At 36.9% G+C, this 21,571-nt stretch overlaps 2 protein-coding genes across 2 annotated transcripts in view; both read right to left on the reverse strand.

Annotated features, from left to right (window-relative positions):
- Positions 1–21,571, reverse strand: part of LOC129432103 (sialic acid-binding Ig-like lectin 5) — a 62,928-nt gene that overhangs the window by 26,643 nt on the left and 14,714 nt on the right. The gene's annotated exons all lie outside the window — the stretch shown is intronic.
- Positions 10,556–14,788, reverse strand: LOC129432817 (sialic acid-binding Ig-like lectin 14). The gene is made up of 8 exons (XM_073870077.1): positions 14,779–14,788; positions 14,214–14,576; positions 13,682–14,020; positions 13,352–13,609; positions 12,948–13,238; positions 12,336–12,426; positions 11,452–11,518; positions 10,556–11,305 (listed from the first exon to the last, which is right to left on the reverse strand). Exons 1-8 carry the CDS (start codon positions 14,786–14,788, stop codon positions 10,898–10,900), a joined length of 1,827 nt encoding a protein of 608 aa, XP_073726178.1. The 3' UTR covers positions 10,556–10,897.

Consider the following 21,571-nt stretch of genomic DNA (forward strand, 5'->3'; position numbering starts at 1 on the left):
GTTCATAGCCATGTTAACTCTGGTATTTCGCTCGATGGGTTTGTTTTCACATCATACGTGTATTTTACAGCAGAGATTCGATGCGGCTGATCCGGCGCATAAAGCACATCATATCCAAATGTTATGTGTGATTGGCTTACGTTTAGACCAATGATTTTAAACTTCAGACAAGCCCCTCCCACGAGAAGGAAAACGTCAATTATGCCCAGCCAGACTCTGTCTATGAAGCGAAGCAAAATAGCAGAGGATGGTATTACCAGGCTAGCCCTGGAGCCCTAGTGGTAAGAAAAAAATCTAATATTAGTTGTTTTAATGTCTGTCAATACGTTTGTTATTTTAAATGTCGTAGATTGTGTTAAAGTAATGTCTCTATATTAAATGTCCTTATACTTTGCAGTTTTAAGAAATGTATGATTAATAAGCAGCTAGAACCAGCAGCAGTTAACTCGACTTGCTCATCACCTATTTCCTGTTAAATGTAATTACAGCTGATTATGATTTTAAGGATATTCTAATATAAAAGCATTATATTGAAACAGTCCTAACCAAAGGTCACATCGACAAATACATTTTGAACATATAAATGTATGTCTGACGAGAAGATAACAGTGCTGTTACAATGCTGCCCTCTACCTGTACAAGAGAGAAGTCACGGTAGTACAATGTTTTGTGTGGGGAATGCGTGGTCTGTATTGTGAATGCTAACCACATATTTCCCGTGTCTGTTTTCTTGGTTTTTGTCCAGTATGCAGTCTGTCTTGTCTTGTGTCTCTCCTTGAGGGCCGCCAGGTGCGTCCCTTGAGGGGGGGTACTGTCAGGATCCTGCCGGAACCTTGTCTTGTTTTAATATTTAGTCGAGTATGGAAGAGTTCTGACATTACAATGTTTTGTGTGGGGAATGCGTGGTCTGTATTGTGAATGCTAACCACGTATTTACCATGTCTCGTCACTTTTTACCCGATCCCTTACCTGTCATGATTTTCACCTGTTCCCATCATTAGTTCTCCTTATTTAAAGTCCTTGTGTTTTCTGTTCAGTACACATTCGTTTTGTATCCTTGCTTGTGAGTAACGTACTCTAGATTTTATATTTATGTTATTTACTAGCAACAGTTTGTTCAAAGTTAAATAAACATGAAACATTTTCAGTCTTTATCTTCTACAGTAAGTTACTGGCAACCAGCTGCATAATTACAGCACATTTTTACTAGTGATGCAAAGTCCGATTCATTTCCGCGAACCGGCTCATTTCGGACAGTTCGGCTCATTGAACTGGTTCAAAAAGCCGATTCACCGGTTCCTGACGTCATCAAGAAATGACATCACTTCGCATTTACTGTATCAATGAAACATTCAAATAAAGTCGTTTGTGTCAACACATTAAAACATTAAAAAAAACGTTGTTTTTGTGAAGGCATATAGCTGATTTATTGCCTTTCATTCACAAGAAGTTAGTAATGTTTGTGGTCACAGTTTCAATCGTGGATGATAAATAATAAATGCCAGATACAACTGACCAGTTTTGACAAGCCTACAACTTGAATAAGATTCCTAAACGTGATGTACAATTGCGGATGTGTAAGTATAAATAATAAATAGACTTGTGTGTTAAACTCATTGGTCTTCCTTAAACAACTACAATATGATTTGCATGCACAATAAATCGTACCAAAACTAAAGTTTTTTAATAAACAAACAAATCAAGAAACTAATAAAAAAAAGAAACTTCGCACTTCAGGCTCATTCAAATCCTCGATGATTCACACGCAGTGTCAGCAACTCATCCGTCAGAATCGTCGGCAATCCTCGCCTCGGCAATCATCGACAAAAATCATCCGGTTCTTGAGTCCGACGTGCTATTTCGGCTGTGCGTCCTGCGTCATCAACCCGGAACCTATGCCCAAAACTAACGTTTGATTCAGTTCGATTTGTGAACCGGTTCGACCGGTTACTTCCTGAGAACCGGCTCAAAAGAACGATTTGTTCAAGAACCTAACATCACTAATTTTTACAGTGCAGGATTGTGAATTATTTTAAACCCAAACATTTTATCATGCACTAAATATGTAATTGCACTTACCAAATTTTATGATGGTCTGTGATGTCTCATTTCTTTAGCCAGTGATGTTTATAGTGATGATGTGACAACGCCCACTGACAAGGGTGCACTGCAACCCCAAAAATGTAAATACAGTAAAACTTGTTACAACAATTTTTTATATTTATTATTACATAGTATACAGGTGCTGGTCATATAATTAGAATATCATCAAAAAGTTGATTTATTTCACTAATTCCATTTAAAAAGGGAAAATCCCAAAATCAGTGTCTCAGAAAATTAGAATATTGTGAAAAGGTTCAATATTGAAAACACCTGGTGCCACACTCTAATCAGCTAAATAACTCAAAACACCTACAAAGGCTCTTTTCGGACAGTTCGGCTCATTGAACCGGTTCAAAAAGCTGATTCACCAGTTCCTGACGTCATCAAGAAATGACATCACTATGCATTTACTGTATCAATAAAACATTCAAATAAAGTCGTTTGTATCAACACATTTAAACATTTATTTTTTTTTTAAGTTGTTTTTGTGAAAGCATAGCTGATTTATTGGCTTTCATTCACAAGAAGTTAGTGTAACCAGGTCAAAAAGAGAACATGTTAATCATAAAAGAACACGTGATTTATCTTATTTAAGCCCTGTGTTAAGTGTATTTTGCATAAAATGTGTATAAGTGCCTTTTTTGTGTGTTGCTGAAATGTTACGCAGGCCCTTTAAGAAACTGGACTGTAATGCTGCCAGGAAGTTTTGTTTACTTCCTGTGGACAGCGCGCTTCACAACGCGGTTTAGAGAGTGCACGTGCAGTGTGGAGTGTGGCCATCTAGCACAGAAAACAATAAAATAGTGAGCTATAGTGAAGCTAAAAGCTTTTGAGTGTTTTTGTTATTTGGATGGCTGTGTATTTTGCTGATTGACAGCGATTTCTGTTGGGATACATCTCGTGTGGTGTGTAAATAGCACGAAATTGATTCTCGAAGAAGCGTAAGTGTTTACCTATAATCAGTATACAAAGAGTTTTGAGACAATTTTGTGTATAATGTCATGTGGACCAGTGATATTGAAACATAGTTATTCTGTTTAATTAAGAGGGGTGTTTCCTGGGGAGTGTGAAGCATCAGAGTAAGTGTTGTTTGCCTTAAATAATTTCACAAAAGGGGTTCATGTGTCATGTATATGTATGTTTTATTGAAATGAGTGCAATTATAGTGTTGCTTTAATGCCATGTGTTCCAAATGTAAAAGGAAAGTTCTCTATTCTGTTTCTTTTATATATGCAGAGAAAGAACGAGTCTGTCATATGCTGTGATAGTGTGTGCATGTGTCAGAGGTGTGATAAAAAGTAAGTTTTAGACATTGAATTTCATTTCATTTTCTCTATCAGCTTATTTTGAAGTTATTTACCGTACTGTGATGTAACACTCATGTTTAAGTGTAAGAGAAAGTGTTATGTTGTGTAATGATACTTTTAATGTTTGAGCTGTATTAATCACACAAAAAGATGTAACATGTTATGAATGACTGTGTTTTCATGTATTCTCATGTACTTCAAGCAGCCTTATTTAGTCTTCTGTGCATTCAGGTGTTATATTCATGTGTCTGTTTGTTTTCTAAAAAAGGGCTGCTACCGTTGTCTATGTTAGCTAGTTAAACAAAGAGAATTCTGTCTTTTACTAATGTGAATGGGAAAAAGGACATACACACTGTGATAAGAGAAGAAAACTTTATTTTTTTATTTTATTTCCACAAACTTTATTTACAAGCTTTACCTTCCCTGGTGAAAAAATAGTATGCTAAATATATTTAATTTTGATATACTTAAGTATACTTGCAGTCACACTAATGACCAGTATACTTAAAGTGTGCTATTGATTAGTTTATTTAAAGAGTGCTATTTTGGAACAATTAATTTTGTACTTAATATATTTTAGTTGTATATTAATTGCAACAAAGTACAACTTTAAGTGTATTTAGTGTACTTTTGTGTGCTAAAGTGGAACAACTTTAAGTGTATTTAGTACAATTTAAGTACATGACTGTGTTTGTGCTAAATTCATGCTTGATAAGTGGATTTAGAGTGTGTTTTATTTATGTTAGGAGTACATTACAAATGTATTATGAGTGTCTTGCAAACATACAATCAGTATACCTTAAATAGGCTGTTTGCATACATTCTATATATTTTTGGCCAATCCAAAATTCTAAAAACTACCCTGGTGAAAAATTAATATGCCAAGTACATTACATTTTGTATACTTTTACATACCTGAAGCTAGATTAGTAATGAGTATACTTCAAGTGCGTTAATAATTAGTTAACTTAAAGAGTGCTATTTTGGGAATAGATTACTTGCTGGTTACATAACCAAAATATTTTTTTCCAAATAAATAAAAGCTGATTAAAACAGTCAAAAACAATTCATTTTAAATATATTTAAAATATAGTTTTATTCACAGCATTAAAAGTGTACAGTATTTGCCTAAAAATTGAACAATTACTCATTGAAGAATGTCAAGATGATTAAGTTTACAACGTCTTTCTCTCCCAAATCAACTTTAGTCTGGCAGGTTTTGGTTCAGCCTTAGGAAATCTGAAAAAGACAGACAACAAGCTCAATCAAAAAGCGTTTAATAAAACATTACATTTATTTAAGACTTACTATATTAAATCTATAGTTTACTGGCAGAGATTGTATAGCAGATATATTTTTACCTAAACTAGAGCTTGACTAAAATGTCATCATATATATTAAGGGGCGGCCTCCCAGACAGGAACCAGACCAGTCCCAGACCAAAACAAACGTCAGAGCCGTCCAAACTGAAAACAACTTGCTCTGACATATCTTAAAATACATCAGTGCCCTTTGTTTTACATCGTAATGCACATAAGTAATGTTTTTAGTAAGGCATGTTTGTTAAACCTATCCTAATTAAACTAAGGTCTAGTCCTGGATAAAGCTAATCCATGTCCGGGAAACCACCCCTAAGAGTTTTCATTATAATGACTTGCCTATATGGGCTGCAAAATCCTCCTTACATAAAATACTTTAGCTCCTGAAGAAAGATTTTATTGTATTAAATTTAAATGTAAAACTTGTCAGAAAGAAAATGCAACAAGCAGACAATTGGGTGGTTTCCTGTAAAGGGATTATCTTAAAACAGGACTAGGCCTTAGTTTAGTTAAGAAATATAACTAGTTTCAAAAAAACATGCCTTAATAAAAACATTACCTGTGTGCATTTTGAGGCAAAACAAAGGACACTGGTGTATTTTAAGATATGTCAGTGCAAGTTGTTTTCAGTTGGGACAGCTCTTGCATTTGTTTTGGTCTAGGACTAGTCTGATCCCTGTCCGGGAAACCGCCTCAATATGTATATAACGTTATCTAAACTGAAGCTTGATTTACTACAACGAATGAATTATTATATCTTAAGAGTTTAAAATGACTTACCATTAGCTGCAAAGTCCTCCCTACAAATGTCTTTGAAAAACTTTAGCTTCTGAGGAAAGAATGCAGCATCATTAATACTAAATACAGTTAAGTTAGGTAAAAGCCTTACAACCCCTAAACAGTCAATAAATGGTTAACTTTCACGCTACATTTAAAAAACAGATTTTCTGACACTACCTTTTTTCATTAACATATACATACACACCAATACATATATTTAACAAAACAATCGGGTGTACTAATTCGATATAACAGGCTAAGGCTGCAGTCACACCAAAAGCGTTTATGGCAGTTGCAGGCGCCTTTTTTGAATGATATTCTATGGGCAGGGCGCGTTTGCGCGCTGTTTATGCGCGCCGAGCGCCTTGCGGTTTTTTGCCGCCTCCCGCGCACGCGTTTTTGAAGGAGCGCTCAGAGCGGAAAAAGCGCCCGACGTCATTCGCGTCTTCCATTGTCCAATCGAATGAGGGGAGAGGCGGGCCTTACGTTGTGGTGAGTGAAGTTTACAGTTGCTTTGAAGAACCGGACTCCACTCACTCGCTCACTCTCTCCTGCGTGTTTGTGCACCTCTCACCCTCAAACAAGGTCAGAGCAAGCGTCCTCTTTTTAAAGTTTCTGCTAATATGACAGTTAACAGCAAAAGAGCGCTCACGCTTCAATATTTGATTGACAAGACAGCTGACTCGGTGGTTGCTTAGCAAAATGAAAAGCCGCCCCGCACTGCTCTTTTTTAAAAAAGGCAGTGCGTCGCGCCTTGCGTTTGCAAGCGTTTAAAGCGCTTTTGGTGTGACTGCGCCCTAACAGTGCTATCTTTCAAACCTTTAACATTAGCTATAAGCTAAGCTAAGCTACACAGCAGCTTATCACTAATAGCGAGTTAGACACCGCGTTATTGACAACATTTCGCATTCGAAATATGATAGTCTACTGATAAACTTCAGAATGGTCAAACGATAATCAAATATATTAATTTTAAGATATTTTAACGTACCTTGGGACTGATTCCGTCTGTCTTGAACGACTGTTAAAAATCAAAATACGTGCGTCGTGACGTCATCCCACACGTCAGATGCATTATTCAAATCTCAGAATTCACTTTTCTCTGAAATGCATTTACGAAAACTGTTTAAGTTAATTAATGTGTACAGCTAAAAGCGGTATGCAATTGACTCAAAAACTACAAAAAAAACACTCATATTCCCCTTACGAAAATTAATGTTTTTTTTTGTGGTAAAAGTTTAGTAACCATGTTTTTTTTTTGGTGTATTGATTATTATTAGCAAAACCATGGTTATTTTGTGGTAAAACACAGTTCATTGGTTTATCCAATGCTTGACAATAGTGAAGTTAAAGTGTACCTTATTATGTTAATAGTATATTACAAATGTATACATCTACAATATAAAATGTAACAGAACATACTGCTCTCTCGTAATTTTAAGCCCACGTTATTTCTCCATAAAATAATATACATTTGTACACCCCATATACTTTCAAAATGTGCTTAAAATATACTGTTTCTAAAGAATACTAAATAATGTATTTTAGAAATATACTGTCAGTGCATTATTATAATGATAACTTTAAGCATACCGATAAAGTATACCTAAAATACATTTTAAAATAAGTTTAAATTTAGTATACTTTAAAAATTGCACAAAACTTTAACTTTAAGTATATTTTTCTAAAGTATACTTTTAGAAAATATACTAAAGTATAATTATTTGGAAGTATGTTAAAAGTTTAATTGTAAAAAATACGCGCAAATATGTTGTAAGCATACTTTAAATATGTTTAAAGAAAGTACATTCCTTTGTAAGTATATTTGTAATGTACTATTGCAAAGTTAAATATACTTGAAATACAATAAAGTATATTTGTTTTTCACCAGGGTTTCCATCTCTACAACTCCAAAGTTTGCATAATTAACGCTGCACTGCTTAACGTGCAGTCTGAAATAAAAGATTCCCGTTTAAATTTTATATCCTGTGTCCGGTGTCATCACTAATCCATCTCCCGGGCTACATTAGTAATGTTTGTGGTCACAGTTTCAATCGGGGATGATGAATAATAAATGCCAGATACAACTGACCAGTTTTGACAAGCCTACAACTTGAATAAGATTCCTAAAAGACACTGATGCACAATTGCGGATGTGTACGTATAAATAATAAATAGACTTGTGTTAAACTCATTGGTCTTCCTTAAACAACTACAATATGATTTGCATGCACAATAAATCATACCAAAACTAAAGCTTTTTAATAAAACAAGCATATCAAGAAACTAATAAAAAAAAGAAACTTTGCGCATCAGGCTCATTCAAATCCTCGATGATTCACACGCAGTGTCAGCAACTCATCCTTCAGAATCGTCGGCAATCCTCGCCTCGGCAATCATCGACAAACTTTGCTTCGACGTGCTATTTCGGCTGTGCGTCATCAACCCAGAACCTATGCCCAAAACTAAAGTTTGATTCAGTTCGATTTGTTAACCGGATCGACCGGTTACTTCCTGAGAACCGGCTCAAAAGAACGATTCATTCAAGAACTTAACATCACTACAGTCTAGTTCTGTAGGCTACACAATCAGACTGCTGACTTGACAGTTGTCCAAAAGACAACCATTGACACCTTGCACAAGGAGGGCATGACACAAAAGGTCATAGCAAAAGAGACTACCTGTTCTTAGAGCTCTATGTCCAAGCACATTTATAGAGAGGCGAAGGGAAGGAAAAGATGTGGTAGAAAAAAGTGTACAAGCAATAGGGATAACCACACCCTGGAAAGGATTGTGAAACAAAACCCATTAAAAAATGTGGGGGAGATTCACAAAAAGTGGAACAAACAAAGCACAGACGTATGCAAGATATGGGTTTCAGCTGTCGCATTCCTTGCATCAAGCCACTCTTTAACAACAGGCAGCATCTTGCCTGGGCGAAGACAAAAATGACTGGACTGCTGCTGCACTGTAAAAAACAACCTATAGAATTTACTCAAAAAAATTGTTGTAACAATTTGCACTCACTTTGTTTGAGTAAATTATATCCTATATATTTGATTAAAGAGTACCTAAATTTAATTACTATGATAAACAAAAAAAAAATTAGGTAAGGTCTACCAATTTTTTTCATAACTAATTACTTATAAAAAAATGAATAACATTAACCCTATTGGTATTAAACCACAGATCTATTAAATTATTATTAATAATGATAAGCCATTAAGAAACATTACATATTACTTATTCAGAGAGGGTTGAATAAGAAAATAGTCATACACAAGATTGCATAATTGCTTGCTTTATTGAACAAATAACATTCTGTAAACATTAAAAACTAATTATTGGAAGTACAAAATAACCCCAATACATTTCAAGTGAAATACAATATATCATAGTTTTACATAAAGCTTCTTGAACATATTATTTCATAAAAAAATAAACCAAAGTCTTCATGAGATGTTAAAAAACCATTAAAAGCAAGATTCCTAAATACTGTTCTTCACGTTATCATTAGAAAATTAAAGAAGACAATAATATGAGAGGAAAAACTGATCTCATTTACCTCAGTAGACCATGCTACATCGATACAAACAAACATGTCAATTTCATTTAAAACTTAAGTGCAAAAATACAACTTCATATTATGCTATAACTCACAGTACACGTGCATAAAACATTGAACACTAACAAGAAGTACTTACATTCAATTTTAAGTGATTCAACTTCATATACAAGTCACATATATAACATATGAACTCTGAAATACTTTTTTGTACAGACATTAAAAAGCGAAAGGCAACGTTAAGTATATATCCGTAAATTATAATAATAGTAATAATAAAATGGCTTCATAAATGGATCCCTTCTCAAACAAATCAATATATTAACAGATAAATGCAAGAAAACGTTTACAGTAATTATCTAGCATCGACAGCTTTACCGTTGTTTGTTTGTTTGTCTGCTCGACGCCCTCCCGTCTGTATCGCACATCAACCGTCCGCTGCTCTCTCTCTCGTCACGTGGCTTGCTCAAGTTCAACCACTCATATTGAGCAGCTCCGCTGTTTACGAGATTCAGACATGTAAATAATAATAATGGAAGTTAATATTTTAATCATAAATATGGATTTTTATTCGTATTTGCAGGTGCAAGAACTGGGCGATGTTTCATTCAAAGCTAACCTGACTGACATATTCTAACCTATCTGTCAACAACAGAGACAGAGAAGCACGCAAATGACTAAACTTCTGGTAGATTTTACAGTTAACCAACTTACCATTTCCATTCATGATGATATCAACAAGTAAATAAAAACGTACCTGTCAACAAACTGCAGTTCTCCCGCCGATATGATATGAAAAATGGTGACTCGAGTCCCGCCTGGATGTTGATTCATGCGCACTTTGCGGTGCTAAGGCCAATATTTTGGGGTATATGTTACTTATTTTTTTAATATTACAGTTATTACTGTTAAAAATTGGATAGTGAAGGTAGAATATACCCATTATTTTTTATTTTACTTGCTAGCTTATATACTTAATTAAATTATAACTAATTCATGGGTTAAATTTAACACCCTCCAGAGTAATTTTTTACAGTGTGAGTGGTCCAAAGTTATGTTCTCTGATTAAATTAAATTTTGCATTTCTTTTGGAAATCAGGGTCCATTCATTACCCTCAAATAAGTTGACCTATTATGTATAACCATGGTCTGTGGCATCACAAAAAGACATCACAGTGACTGGAATATATATAAAAAAATTAAATATTATAAAAGATATGATTAAATAAAATGGCTATAATGGCTAAAGTTGCAGTGTTATTGCAAATGGTTTATTTTTGGTGTTTGCGAGTGGTTTGAGATCTCAAGATTTGGTACAAGTGGTTCACATGATTGTTTAGTGCATCAAGGAAGGAAATGACTCATCATTGAATGCATAAAGCTGCTCTCTACTGGTCAAAAGATAAAGTCCCGGTGCAGTTAAAATAATGAAACTTTTCCAATTTACTTTTACAGTAAACACACACAATCATAAAGCACACAAAATAGCAATTAAATAATCAAATTCAACTACAAAAAATAAAGAAAAATATTATACACACAAACACACCCACAAAAAAATACATGTAAAGCAAAAACATAAAATTATTCAACATTAATTTTAATTTATGATTAATTCTGTACTTTCTAAGTTAATGGCACAACAATAAACAGTTGATCTTTGTTTTGTTTAACATTGTTCACAATTACTGCAATCAAGGACCAAATAAAACAAACACTGGCTCTCATTCCTTATTTTACATTTAAAAGTTTCTGTAGGAATATCTTTTGAATGACTGTTTAAAATATGTCATGGCATAAAATGTGAAATTTTGGAAAGTGACCTATTTTTTATTCTTTGGATGGCAATATTTTACTTCAGCATAAAGATCAGAAATTTTGCCTGACTTTAAATCTGGGTAAGTTTTCTTTGTCTGATCTTGCTCAGTGTCTGTACTGATGTTAAATTCTGGATCTCCTGCTTTACTGTCCGCTATCTTAACTCTTGATATGTTGCTGTTGGTCAGAGGTTCAACGCTTCCCACAGAGGTCTTTGCTTCCTCTTGTCCTGAATGTCGGACATCAGCATAGACAGCAGTAAGTGAGGAGACGCCCCTGATCTCTTCTGACTCTATTTGGGTGTTTGTAAAGTCAATGGAGGAATAATAAAGGTATAATTCTGTGTAATTCAGTGAAGTTTCTTCAGCAGGTGACAATACAGATGTATTGGCATAAACAGGTTCTTCATTCTCCTGTAAAACATAATGGATGAACAACAATAAAAGAGACATAAACTATTTGCCATTAATGTTAGAAAAAGTGTGCTTAAATAAGTTGTAAGTTTGTTTTCCAACACAGATGTTTTTAATGATAAAAAGTGTTTTTGTTGTAAACTCACCCTGTCAGTCAGATTAAGTCCACTGATGTCTTCTTGTCTTGTCTTTGAGGATCTGCTATTTTCTCTTCTAAAAAAGATTTTATGTCCCCATTATTAAAATAATATTATCTATCCCACACAAAAGGTAAGTTTTTACTAGGATGGTACCTTTTAAAAAGGTCCTAATAATGTATGTAACATTTTGGTACATTTAAATATATATATATATATATATTGCAGGTACCAGCAAGCCTCTACGGTACCAATCTGTACCTTTAAGGTAACAATATGTGCCTTTTAGGTGAAAAAATGTGTACTTTTTGAAAGCTACCCCCTCAGTGACAACTTTTGTACCTTTACTACTTTTTGTGAGGGTGTACATTCTTATTATTACATCACTATAAGCAGACAAGCAAAGTTACTGAACAACAAACAGGTGTACCATATTTCTACTCAACAATTAAACCTTTAACCTCAAATTACCTTTGTTTCAGCTTCTGGCACATGTTGTCAAGCTAATTTAGAAGTTGTTTTAAAAATTTAGCTTCAATAAGAGGTCTGCATGAATGGGGAAGTAATGTCATTACTTCTAACACATTACTGCCCATCACTGGTCATGAGCATTGAACCGACAACTCTCTGGTTACAAGCCCAACACTTATACCACTACAACTGGCTAGTTGTTAGAGTTTCCTCAGAAAAGAAGTCACGAGCCACTATTTCTGCAAGCAAGTTGTAGTTTTATGTTTCAAACAGAGATGGTGATAGAGTTAAAGGTTACAGATTGCAATGCTGCTTCAGTGTTCATTTTTAACACTCTGTGGTGTGAACCCATATAGACGCTGAGCAGTGTTCATTGGGGATTTTGCTGTGATATTATTACCTCACATATGTCATGTACTCACCGTTTACAGAGATGTTTAATGACAAACAAGATTATCATTATTGTAGCTCCAATAGCAGCTGCGATCAGCACATAGAAAACACTGATACCTGCTGAGTAATACGATAACATGTATTACCTTGAAATGCTTTTACCACACAATACAAATATTAAATCAAATAAATATCAGTGCAATGTTTATAAAGAGAAAATTACTAAAAGAAAAAAATTGCTGCCAAAAATTGTTACTTCTGCTTTGTGTGAAACATAGTTTTGCAGGTAGAGATTTCTTGGCATTTCATAGATTTATAAGAAAAAGTAGGACTGAGTAGGTTCTTATGCTTTAAAGAGAAGGTTTTGGTACACAAAAAGTTTCCCATAGCATTTCTGTGGTTATTATCACATAGTTTTGTGCTGTAAGCAAAGTAAGTCTGATAAAAAAAGAGAAGTTTGTGGTACACAAAAATTGTTTAAAGTGAGGAACAAGAAGTGTTTATATTTTAAGCTCATGTGCCTCTGATCTATTGTTTCTCTAAACTACAAAAATAAATTCAGATTGACTTGATTACTAAAGAATATTTTAAAAATCATTCGAAAAGTGTAATATTTCTACATGTTTATACAGATGACTTACTTGTCTTCTGAGGACTGAAAACCATTTGAATCTTTTCACTGGCATTGCCGTGAGTGTTGATGGTGACACACTGCAGAGTGTCGGTGTGTGTAAGTGACTGATGGAGAGAAATGAAACTCCTGATGAAGTCTGTGCTGCTCAATCGCTCCTCACTGATGAATGTGTTTGTGTTACTGACAGGACGTCCAGATAGAAACCACTCCACTTTAGGAGATGGATTCCCATGAGCCTCACACAAACACACAGTTTCATCAGCTCTGTTACAGCTGAAGAGAAAGATTTTGGGTGCATCTGAGAGAAAGTGAAGAAGAAAGATCAATAATAAACAAATTAAGATGTATGATGCTGCTTTGTGTTTTTGTGTTTTTGTGCTTTTGCTGGGAAAATAGAGAGTTAATACTCACACTGAATGTCCAGCAACATTGATGTATTTCGGGTGCCATGTTGGTTTTTGGCTTGACAGTAGTAGCGTCCTGTGTGTGTACGATCAGTCACATTGAAGGTGAGATTATATCCAGTCTGCAGCTGTCCTCCATTCTCTCTGTACCAGGTGTAGTTGAACACTGCTGGATTTCCATCACTGCTGCAGATCAAAGTCACTGAACTGCCCTCCAGTACAGAGTTAGATGGAAACACAGACACTGATGTGTTTTTAGGAGCATCTGAGGAGAAAACAAATTGAGAGCATTACTATGTACTACTCTTATATACAATTTAAATTTATTTTTTCTTACACTGAACACATAATGTGATGAATCTCTGTGCTGTTGTGTTTCTCTGCTGTATCTGGTAGGTTATAGTGCAGATGAAAGTGACTCCATGTTGAAGGTGAGTAGCAGTGAAGTTCAGATCAGAGATGATCTCAGTTTGGTTCTGTTGATCCAGCTGTAGTCTGCTGTTCTCATTGAGGTGGAGTCTGTTAGTGGAGCTCCATGTGAGAGTTGGTGGAGAAGAGGAGCAGAGAGTCTTAGCAGAGCAGCGCAGACACATAGAGCTCCCCTCTAACACCTCCTCCTGAACCTTAACCTCCATCTGATCCTTAAACATCTGCACTTTGGGTTTGGGGGGAGAAGCTGAAATATACATACATATTTTTATTTATGTAACAGAAGGTTATAAAGAATCACAGATGTTTATGTTTATAGATTTTTTGTTGTTATTCAAGATAAGCATTCTGCATTATTTTCTAGGCAAAACTTTTATTTCATTGCAGTGTACATGTTTGCAGTTTGTAATTAACAAATAATTTTCAGTCAAGTTACTCACCGATAACATCTATTGAAACTGATTTTTGAGTATAGGTATATTTCAGTCCATCATTACCCTCAATCCTGAAGTAAAATGGGCCTTTGTGATGTGAAATAACATTATAAAAAGTGGTTGTACAGTTCTTGTCTTTTAATTTTCCAGTTATCTTCCCTTTTAAAGGTAGATTGGAGTTGCCGGAGTTAAACACAATATTTTTGTTGTCTTCATGCCCATTTTTAAACCACACTCCTACAGCACTGTCATTGAGATATTTGTCATATGTGGTATGAATATCAAATGTGCAGTTTATGGTCACACAGGATCCACTCAGAGCTTCAATCTTCTCTGGCAGACTGATGTTCCAATCTCCACACCAAACATCTACAATACAAACATGATGAGAATACAATACATGTTGTAAATCATGAACATTCAATTGTCACATTACTTGTAAATAACAGTGCCTTTTTATTTAAACTATATATTTGAAAATGTGCATTGTTTATTATGAACCAGTTTTATAGTTAAAATACATTTTTTTTGTAAATCCACCGAACAATACATTTAGCGCTTGACTTTATACTTTCAGTCATGCTATCACATTAGTCAGACATATGTCAGACTTTTGTTGGTAAAATAACATTTTTTGATAAAGGAGAATTAAGAACAACAAACCTTGTAACAAAAAAATGAAAAAAATAAGTTTATTCATCTCTTCATTAAAATAAGATCAGTCCTTTGGAGAAAAACACACCTGTAAATATCCAATAAATGAACTAATGAAAATCATATATATACCCCACAATGTAACTCATTACTTTCAATTTATAATTAACAAATGTAATACAAATGTCAGCCCTAAAAAGGTTTTTGACTATCTTACCAGAAAGGTGAAAATGGGTGTAACCAGTGTAATATTTGTGCTGAAAGCAGATTGTTAAAATGTCACATTCATGGATCCTGTAGAACTGCTGATGATGTGTGATGTGAACAGAATCACGAGTACAATATACTTAGCCTGTGTGGCCTATATCAGATGTACTAATCAACCAATACTTCCTGTATCATCATGAACACACATTCAGTTTAAAAGTAAAATGGTAAGACATTAACTATCTACAGTATTAAGAACACCTCAATTGGCCAAGAAAATACATACTGAAGCAATGCAAAGTTACCAGTCTGTCCCAAGACTTTACAAAAAGACATCACAGTAACTGGAATACAAAAAATATTAAAATACTACAAGAGATAATGGTTCCGACAAACACATATGTCAGTCCTTTAAAAAAAATATATATACACAGCCATGATTTTTTTTCACACCAGTCCACATTCAGTTGGTTTATATTGTGTGCAATTGGTAAAACAATAATTAAAAAGTGTAAACAATCTTTAGATGTTGTCTCTCTATGAAACTTTATTGTAGTTGCATTCAGCGTGGGTGGTCTGCATTGTGAAATGTGGTTTTGTGTTGAAAGTTTTGCAAAAAAAGTCCATGAGTTTTGCAATAGAGTCTAACTACCTAAACTTGTTTAAGGTTTTGCCAAAAGAGTGATTGATTTGACAAATGGATTTAGGCCACTGGGAATTTGATTCAGAGGGTTTAATGTTTTAGAAATTCAGAAAAACTGTAATGTCTAAGTAAACAAATAAGCTAGTGTTTTCACATGCAAGCACTTGGTGTCTGTAAGTAAGTGTAGCATTTAAAATGTCAGTATTTGTCCATTGAAACACAAAATTGAATGATGTAGATGATGTAGAGAACTTTGTTTAGCATTTTGCAAAAAGGTTGTTTTATAATTTAATAAACTTTTTTATCATCCTCTACTTGTCAAGCTTAAGTTTGTATAGTTTGTTTTTCTGGGGTAGCAGCAGAGTTACACGTGTGTGTTTCTTTAAAGCCACCTACAAAAATTCATTAGAGCAGCCCCCCCGCTATGTTAATCGTACAGATACGAAATGTGGAAGGATCATGTATCACCCCAAGACCTACAAAAAAGTCTCTTGGAGCAAAGCTCTAAACCCCACAGGAAGTCAGCCATTTTGAATTTTCTCTGTAATTTGAGTGTAAATTTTGCCATTTCTGGCCTTCGTATATTAACGAACTCCTCCTAGAAATTTAATCAGATAATCATCATATTTGGTCTGTGTCATCTAAAGGGCTTTGCAATGCTAAATTGCGGAGATCTTGACATTTCAATGGAGGGTGTGTCCGTGGTGGCTTGCCAAATTTCTTTGTTTCTCAATGAAACAGGAAATTGTTCTAACTCAGGTTTAAAATGTCCAATCTGACCCACGCTTGTGTGTCATGACCTGAACACATCAACATGGCAATACAGTAAAAGTTATAGCGCCACCTGCTGGAAGCAGGAAATGACATGTTTTACACACTGTGATTTACTGCTCATAGAAATTTATTCAGATCATCATCATATTTATTCAGTCTGAACTTAAGGACATTACAATGATAAATTGTGAAGATCTTGACTTTTCGTTGAAGGGCGTATTCGTGGCTGCCTGGCAAAGTTTGATGTTTCACCATGAAGAAGCTGTTGTAACTCAAGCATGCAATGTCTGACCTGTCACAGATATCATACGTTTGACAAGGGTCCTGGCCTCAACACATCAACGTTACAACAATCAATTACAATCACAGCGCCACCTGCTGCACAAAGGAGGTGTGGCACTTCAAAGTTCCTTTGAATATCCACCTATATTTACCCACTGAAATTTCAATCCCCCTGGTTCATTGCTTTACTGAGGCCATAGACTGGCGGTGCACATGGGTGCGAGGGCCCTTCCATCACTGTTTGCAGTTTTAATTTTGTATTTGTATTTAGTCATGGTGGCAGGGTTTTGGCAGTCACAGACTTTATGTGGAGGCTCATGTCTTGCTTATTGTGTCATGTGCCTCCGGTGTCTTGTCTCTTGTCCCCGCCCCCTCGTTCTCCTGCTTATTAGTAATCATTGGTTTTCTCCCATCACCTGTTCCCGCTCGTTATCTTGTTTGTTTTTTTCTATATAATGTTATTGTGTCCTTAGTTTTGTGCAAGTTCATTTGTATCGTTCTCGCGTTCATGTCGTGTTCAAGTCTAGTTATCTAGTCAAAGTTTAGTGTTATCTGTTTTTCATGTTGTGTACCCCCTTTTGGGTGTTTGTTTCATGTTGTAAAATAAAGTATTTTCTGTTCTCTCCGACACCGTCTGCGATTGGGTTAATCCGTCACCAGTTCCTCACAGAATAAACCTGCCAGAACTGAACCCAGCAACGGTGTCGGGGTCAGCTGCTACATCTCCTGCTTGGGTTTTACTGCCCATTGCAGTACGCCCAGTTCCGGACTGGCTCAGGGGCAAAGTACGTTCAGCACTCTTTGCTGAGCTCTGGAGAGCCATCATCAAGCCGGATCCGGTCTGCAGAGAGGTTGCTGCCGTGATTGGCCGGTATCTCTGGTTGGCCGCCGTCTGGTTTGAGCCTGTTTACAGGATGCCCGGTCCCAAGTCCGTCACCTCCCCTTCTGCTCCTCTGCTCACTGCCTCACAGCCCACGCGGGTCGACGGCTCTTTACATGGGAAACAACAAAAATTGCAAGCATCTCCCGCCTTCATCTAGAATATATGGTAGGTGTCAAGGGCACTGCATTAAAGTGGTTTGCCTCCTACCTTGAGATGAGGACTTTCTCTGTAAATTTTGGAAATTGTTCATCATCATCTGCACCTGTTTTGTTTGGTGTGCCCCAGGGATCTATTTTGGGACCATTATTGTTTTCTCTTTATATGCTGCCTTTGGCCCACATTTTCCAGAAGTACAACATTTCATATCACTGTTATGCAGATAATTGTCAGCTTTACCTTCCAGTAACACTTGACACCACTGCGTCATTTGATGTGTTATTGGAATGTGTAGATGATATTAAAAGGTGGATGACAAATAATTTTCTGCAGCTAAATGAGGAAAAAACAGATGTTTTCATTCTTGGTTGTCCGGCAGATTCTGCTCTGAAAGCCCAGTTAGGTCCTCTCTCAACAAATGTATGCACCCAAGTCAAAAACCTTGGAGTAATTTTTGACTTTTCACTATTCTTTGACAGACAAATTAGTGCAGTTATTAAATGAAGCTTTTCCATTTAAGATCTATTGCAAAGCTGAAGAATCTTCTCTCAAGAATAGATTTAGAAGTTGCAATTCATGCATTTGTGACATCAAGATTAGACTATTGCAACTCTCTTTATTGTGGTCTTCCGCAATCTTCACTATCTCGATTACAAACTGTTCAAAATGCAGCTGCAAGACTTTTGACTGGGTCTAGAAAGAGGGATCATGTTTCTCCAGTTTTGGCATCTCTTCACTTGCTTCCTATTAAGTTTCGAGTTGAATTCAAAATTCTTATGTTTGTTTATAAGGCGTTGTCTGGCTCTGCACCTAGGTATATTAGTGATCTAATTGTACCTTATTGTCCTGGTAGGGCACTTAGATCTTCAAACCATTTGCTTTTAAATGTGCCACGAAGTCGTTACAAATTAAAGGGTGATCGGGTCTTTTCTGTGGCTGGGCCCATGCTTTGGAATGCTCTCCCTTATCATGTGAGGTCTGCTCCATCATTGGACTGTTTTAAATCTAATCTGAAGACATATTTTTATTCCTTAGCTTTTGGACATTTGTAGTTGTTTCCCTTATGTACAGCACTTTGGATCAATTTCTAGAGTGCAGAACGGCATCTGTGCCAGGACCGGTCGTTTCTCTGAACAGAGATCTGTTTAAGTTTCACAACTTATTTCAGTTGCTTAAGAGTTATGAAAACAGCATTTAACCCTCTGGGGTCCGACCATTTTGGGACACTGTCAGAGGGTCTAACATGCTCTTACATTTGGTCTTTTTTCAGTTGCTTTAAAACATAATAATGGCAAATGTCTCATAACACTGCGTTCAGCACAAACTGGGCTAAAATATTATATGAGCTACATGTATGTACATGTTTGTATTTTTGAGAGAAAAATGTTTATGCGTGGTTTTTGAAAAAGCAAAATTTTTAAATCACTTGTATAATTCCACAAAATATACCTCAATAAGTCATGTTTAAATGCTGTTTTCATAACTCTTACGCAACTGAAATAAGTTGTTGTGAAACTTAAAACAAACCTCAGTTCAGAGAAACGACCGGTCCTGACCCAGACCCCCAAATTTGTATACATCTGTAAGGGTTTTGTCTTGTGTTCTGTTTGTTTTCTTGTCAGGTCTTTTATTTTGATATCCTGTTCTGTTTTCAGTCTTTTATTTTGAAATCTGGTCATGTCACATTTCCCTTTGTACTTCCTGTTTGTTCAGTATAAATCTGGAGCACGTTCAATCTCACACCAGTGTGCAACGTTTTGCTACGGTTTCCGGGTTGAACGACATTTGTTTTCTCTTGTTTGGTGGGTGTGTCAGAAATGTCGGCCCAATCAGCAGCAAGATGTATAAAAGCACGCGGTAGTAAAGAGACAGCTCGCTCAATGGGTTCAAGTTGGAATGTTGTCTTTCATTCTGGACGGCCAGGTCAGTGACTGTAATGTCACAAGGTGACGATCTTTTTTTTAAGGGCGGAACCAAAGTTCGGGAAGTTTTGGTTCCGCCCGGAAAGTTTCCCCACCGGGCCATATATGAGGACGGACCTTCTCACTTCCTGGTTGCCAGGACGACAGAATCAGGGCTTGACGAGCCGCAGGTGAGAGGGATTAAGGCAGCGAAACATGATTGGAGGCCGGTTGAAATAAATAGCTCTGCTGAAACACAAGAAGGGGAGTTCGGGCACGAGAAGGGAGGCACGCGGGGAAAGCTCCTCTGCCTAGGGCAGGAACAGTAAATACGTACCTTTTGAAGAGCCCGCAGGCTCTGTTGATCCGGGCTGCGCTTGGAGCGCGCGGAGAGAAGACAGGAGCTGTCTGGGGCGAAAGGAAGACGATACGTGGGTGGAGAAAAGGAGCACCCCGAAGAGAGCATTGTGCTGTCAAGTTTGTTTTAGTGTGTGCAGAGGAACAAATCTGTCACGGCTAGGGGCTGGCTGCTAAACCTAAAGCCACGCCCCTTCTCAACTTCCACCTCGAGGAGGTCCCCAAAGCCAACCCAATGACCAAACAACACGAGAGCAGGTAAGTATTAAAACAAACTATATTTAAATAATTAAAATAACTGGGGAAATGGGGAAAGGGGCAAGTAAAACTCGCTTCCGCTCTGCCTTCCAGACAGACCACAGCACGGGACAGTGGCAGAAAGGGGAAGAGGGCAACGGGGCTCCAGGGGCTGATGACCCAAGTGTAACGGGGAGGGGACGGGGAACACAGGCTCCTGCCAATCCTACTATCCGTGGCGCCCTCCTCTTCTCTCCTGGAGGCAAAAGACAAAATAGTGTGAATTTGGGATTTATCTCTCTCTCTCTACTGTGGTACCTGTGTCACGTCAGGCCGATACTTCACTGCTCACTCCACTGTGTGTTTCTCTCTACAGGGTTCGACTGGGACGCGAGGACTCGTTTAGCCTGGACTGGAATCACCTTCGCCTGTCGGCTTGCTGACAACTCGTGGTAAGTATGGTCTTTCTTCCACAGGTCACTCTCCTGACATTCACACCCGTCTTATCTCTCTCTGTACAGGCCGCTTGGACACAACGACACAGTTAGTGCAGCGTAAATACTTCTCACCTCTCTGCTGTTTACAGCTCGGGCATGTGTGACTGTCCACAGTTCGTTCTACTGACGTTCACTCTTGTTCTCTCTTCCTTTACAGGCAGCTTAGACACAATAACACAGTTAGTGCAACTTGGATACTTCTCACCTCTCTGCTGCTTACAGCTCGGGCATATGTGACTGTCCACAGTTCGTTCTACTGACGTTCGCTCTTGTTCTCTCTTCCTTTACAGGCAGCTTGGACACAATAACACAGTTAGTGCAACTTGGATACTTCTCACCTCTCTGCTGTTTACAGCTCGGGCATATGTGACTGTCCACAGTCCGTTCTACTGACGTTCACTCTTGTTCTCTCTTCCTTTACAGGCAGCTTGGACACAATAACACAGTTAGTGCAACTTGGATACTTCTCACCTCTCTGCTGTTTACAGCTCGGCGTGTGTGACTGTCCACAGTTCGTTCTACTGACGTTCACTCTTGCTCTCTCTTCCTTTACAGGCAGCTTAGACACAATAACACAGTTAGTGCAACTTGGATACTTCTCACCTCTCTGCTGCTTACAGCTCGGGCATATGTGACTGTCCACAGTTCGTTCTACTGACGTTCACTCTTGTTCTCTCTCTTCCTTTACAGGCAGCTTGGACACAATAACACAGTTAGTGCAACTTGGATACTTCTCACCTCTCTGCTGTTTGCAACTCTCGGTAAGTGCAGCT

Source organism: Misgurnus anguillicaudatus, chromosome 1 (genome assembly GCF_027580225.2).
Source record: "Misgurnus anguillicaudatus chromosome 1, ASM2758022v2, whole genome shotgun sequence".
Taxonomy (NCBI): domain Eukaryota; kingdom Metazoa; phylum Chordata; class Actinopteri; order Cypriniformes; family Cobitidae; genus Misgurnus; species Misgurnus anguillicaudatus.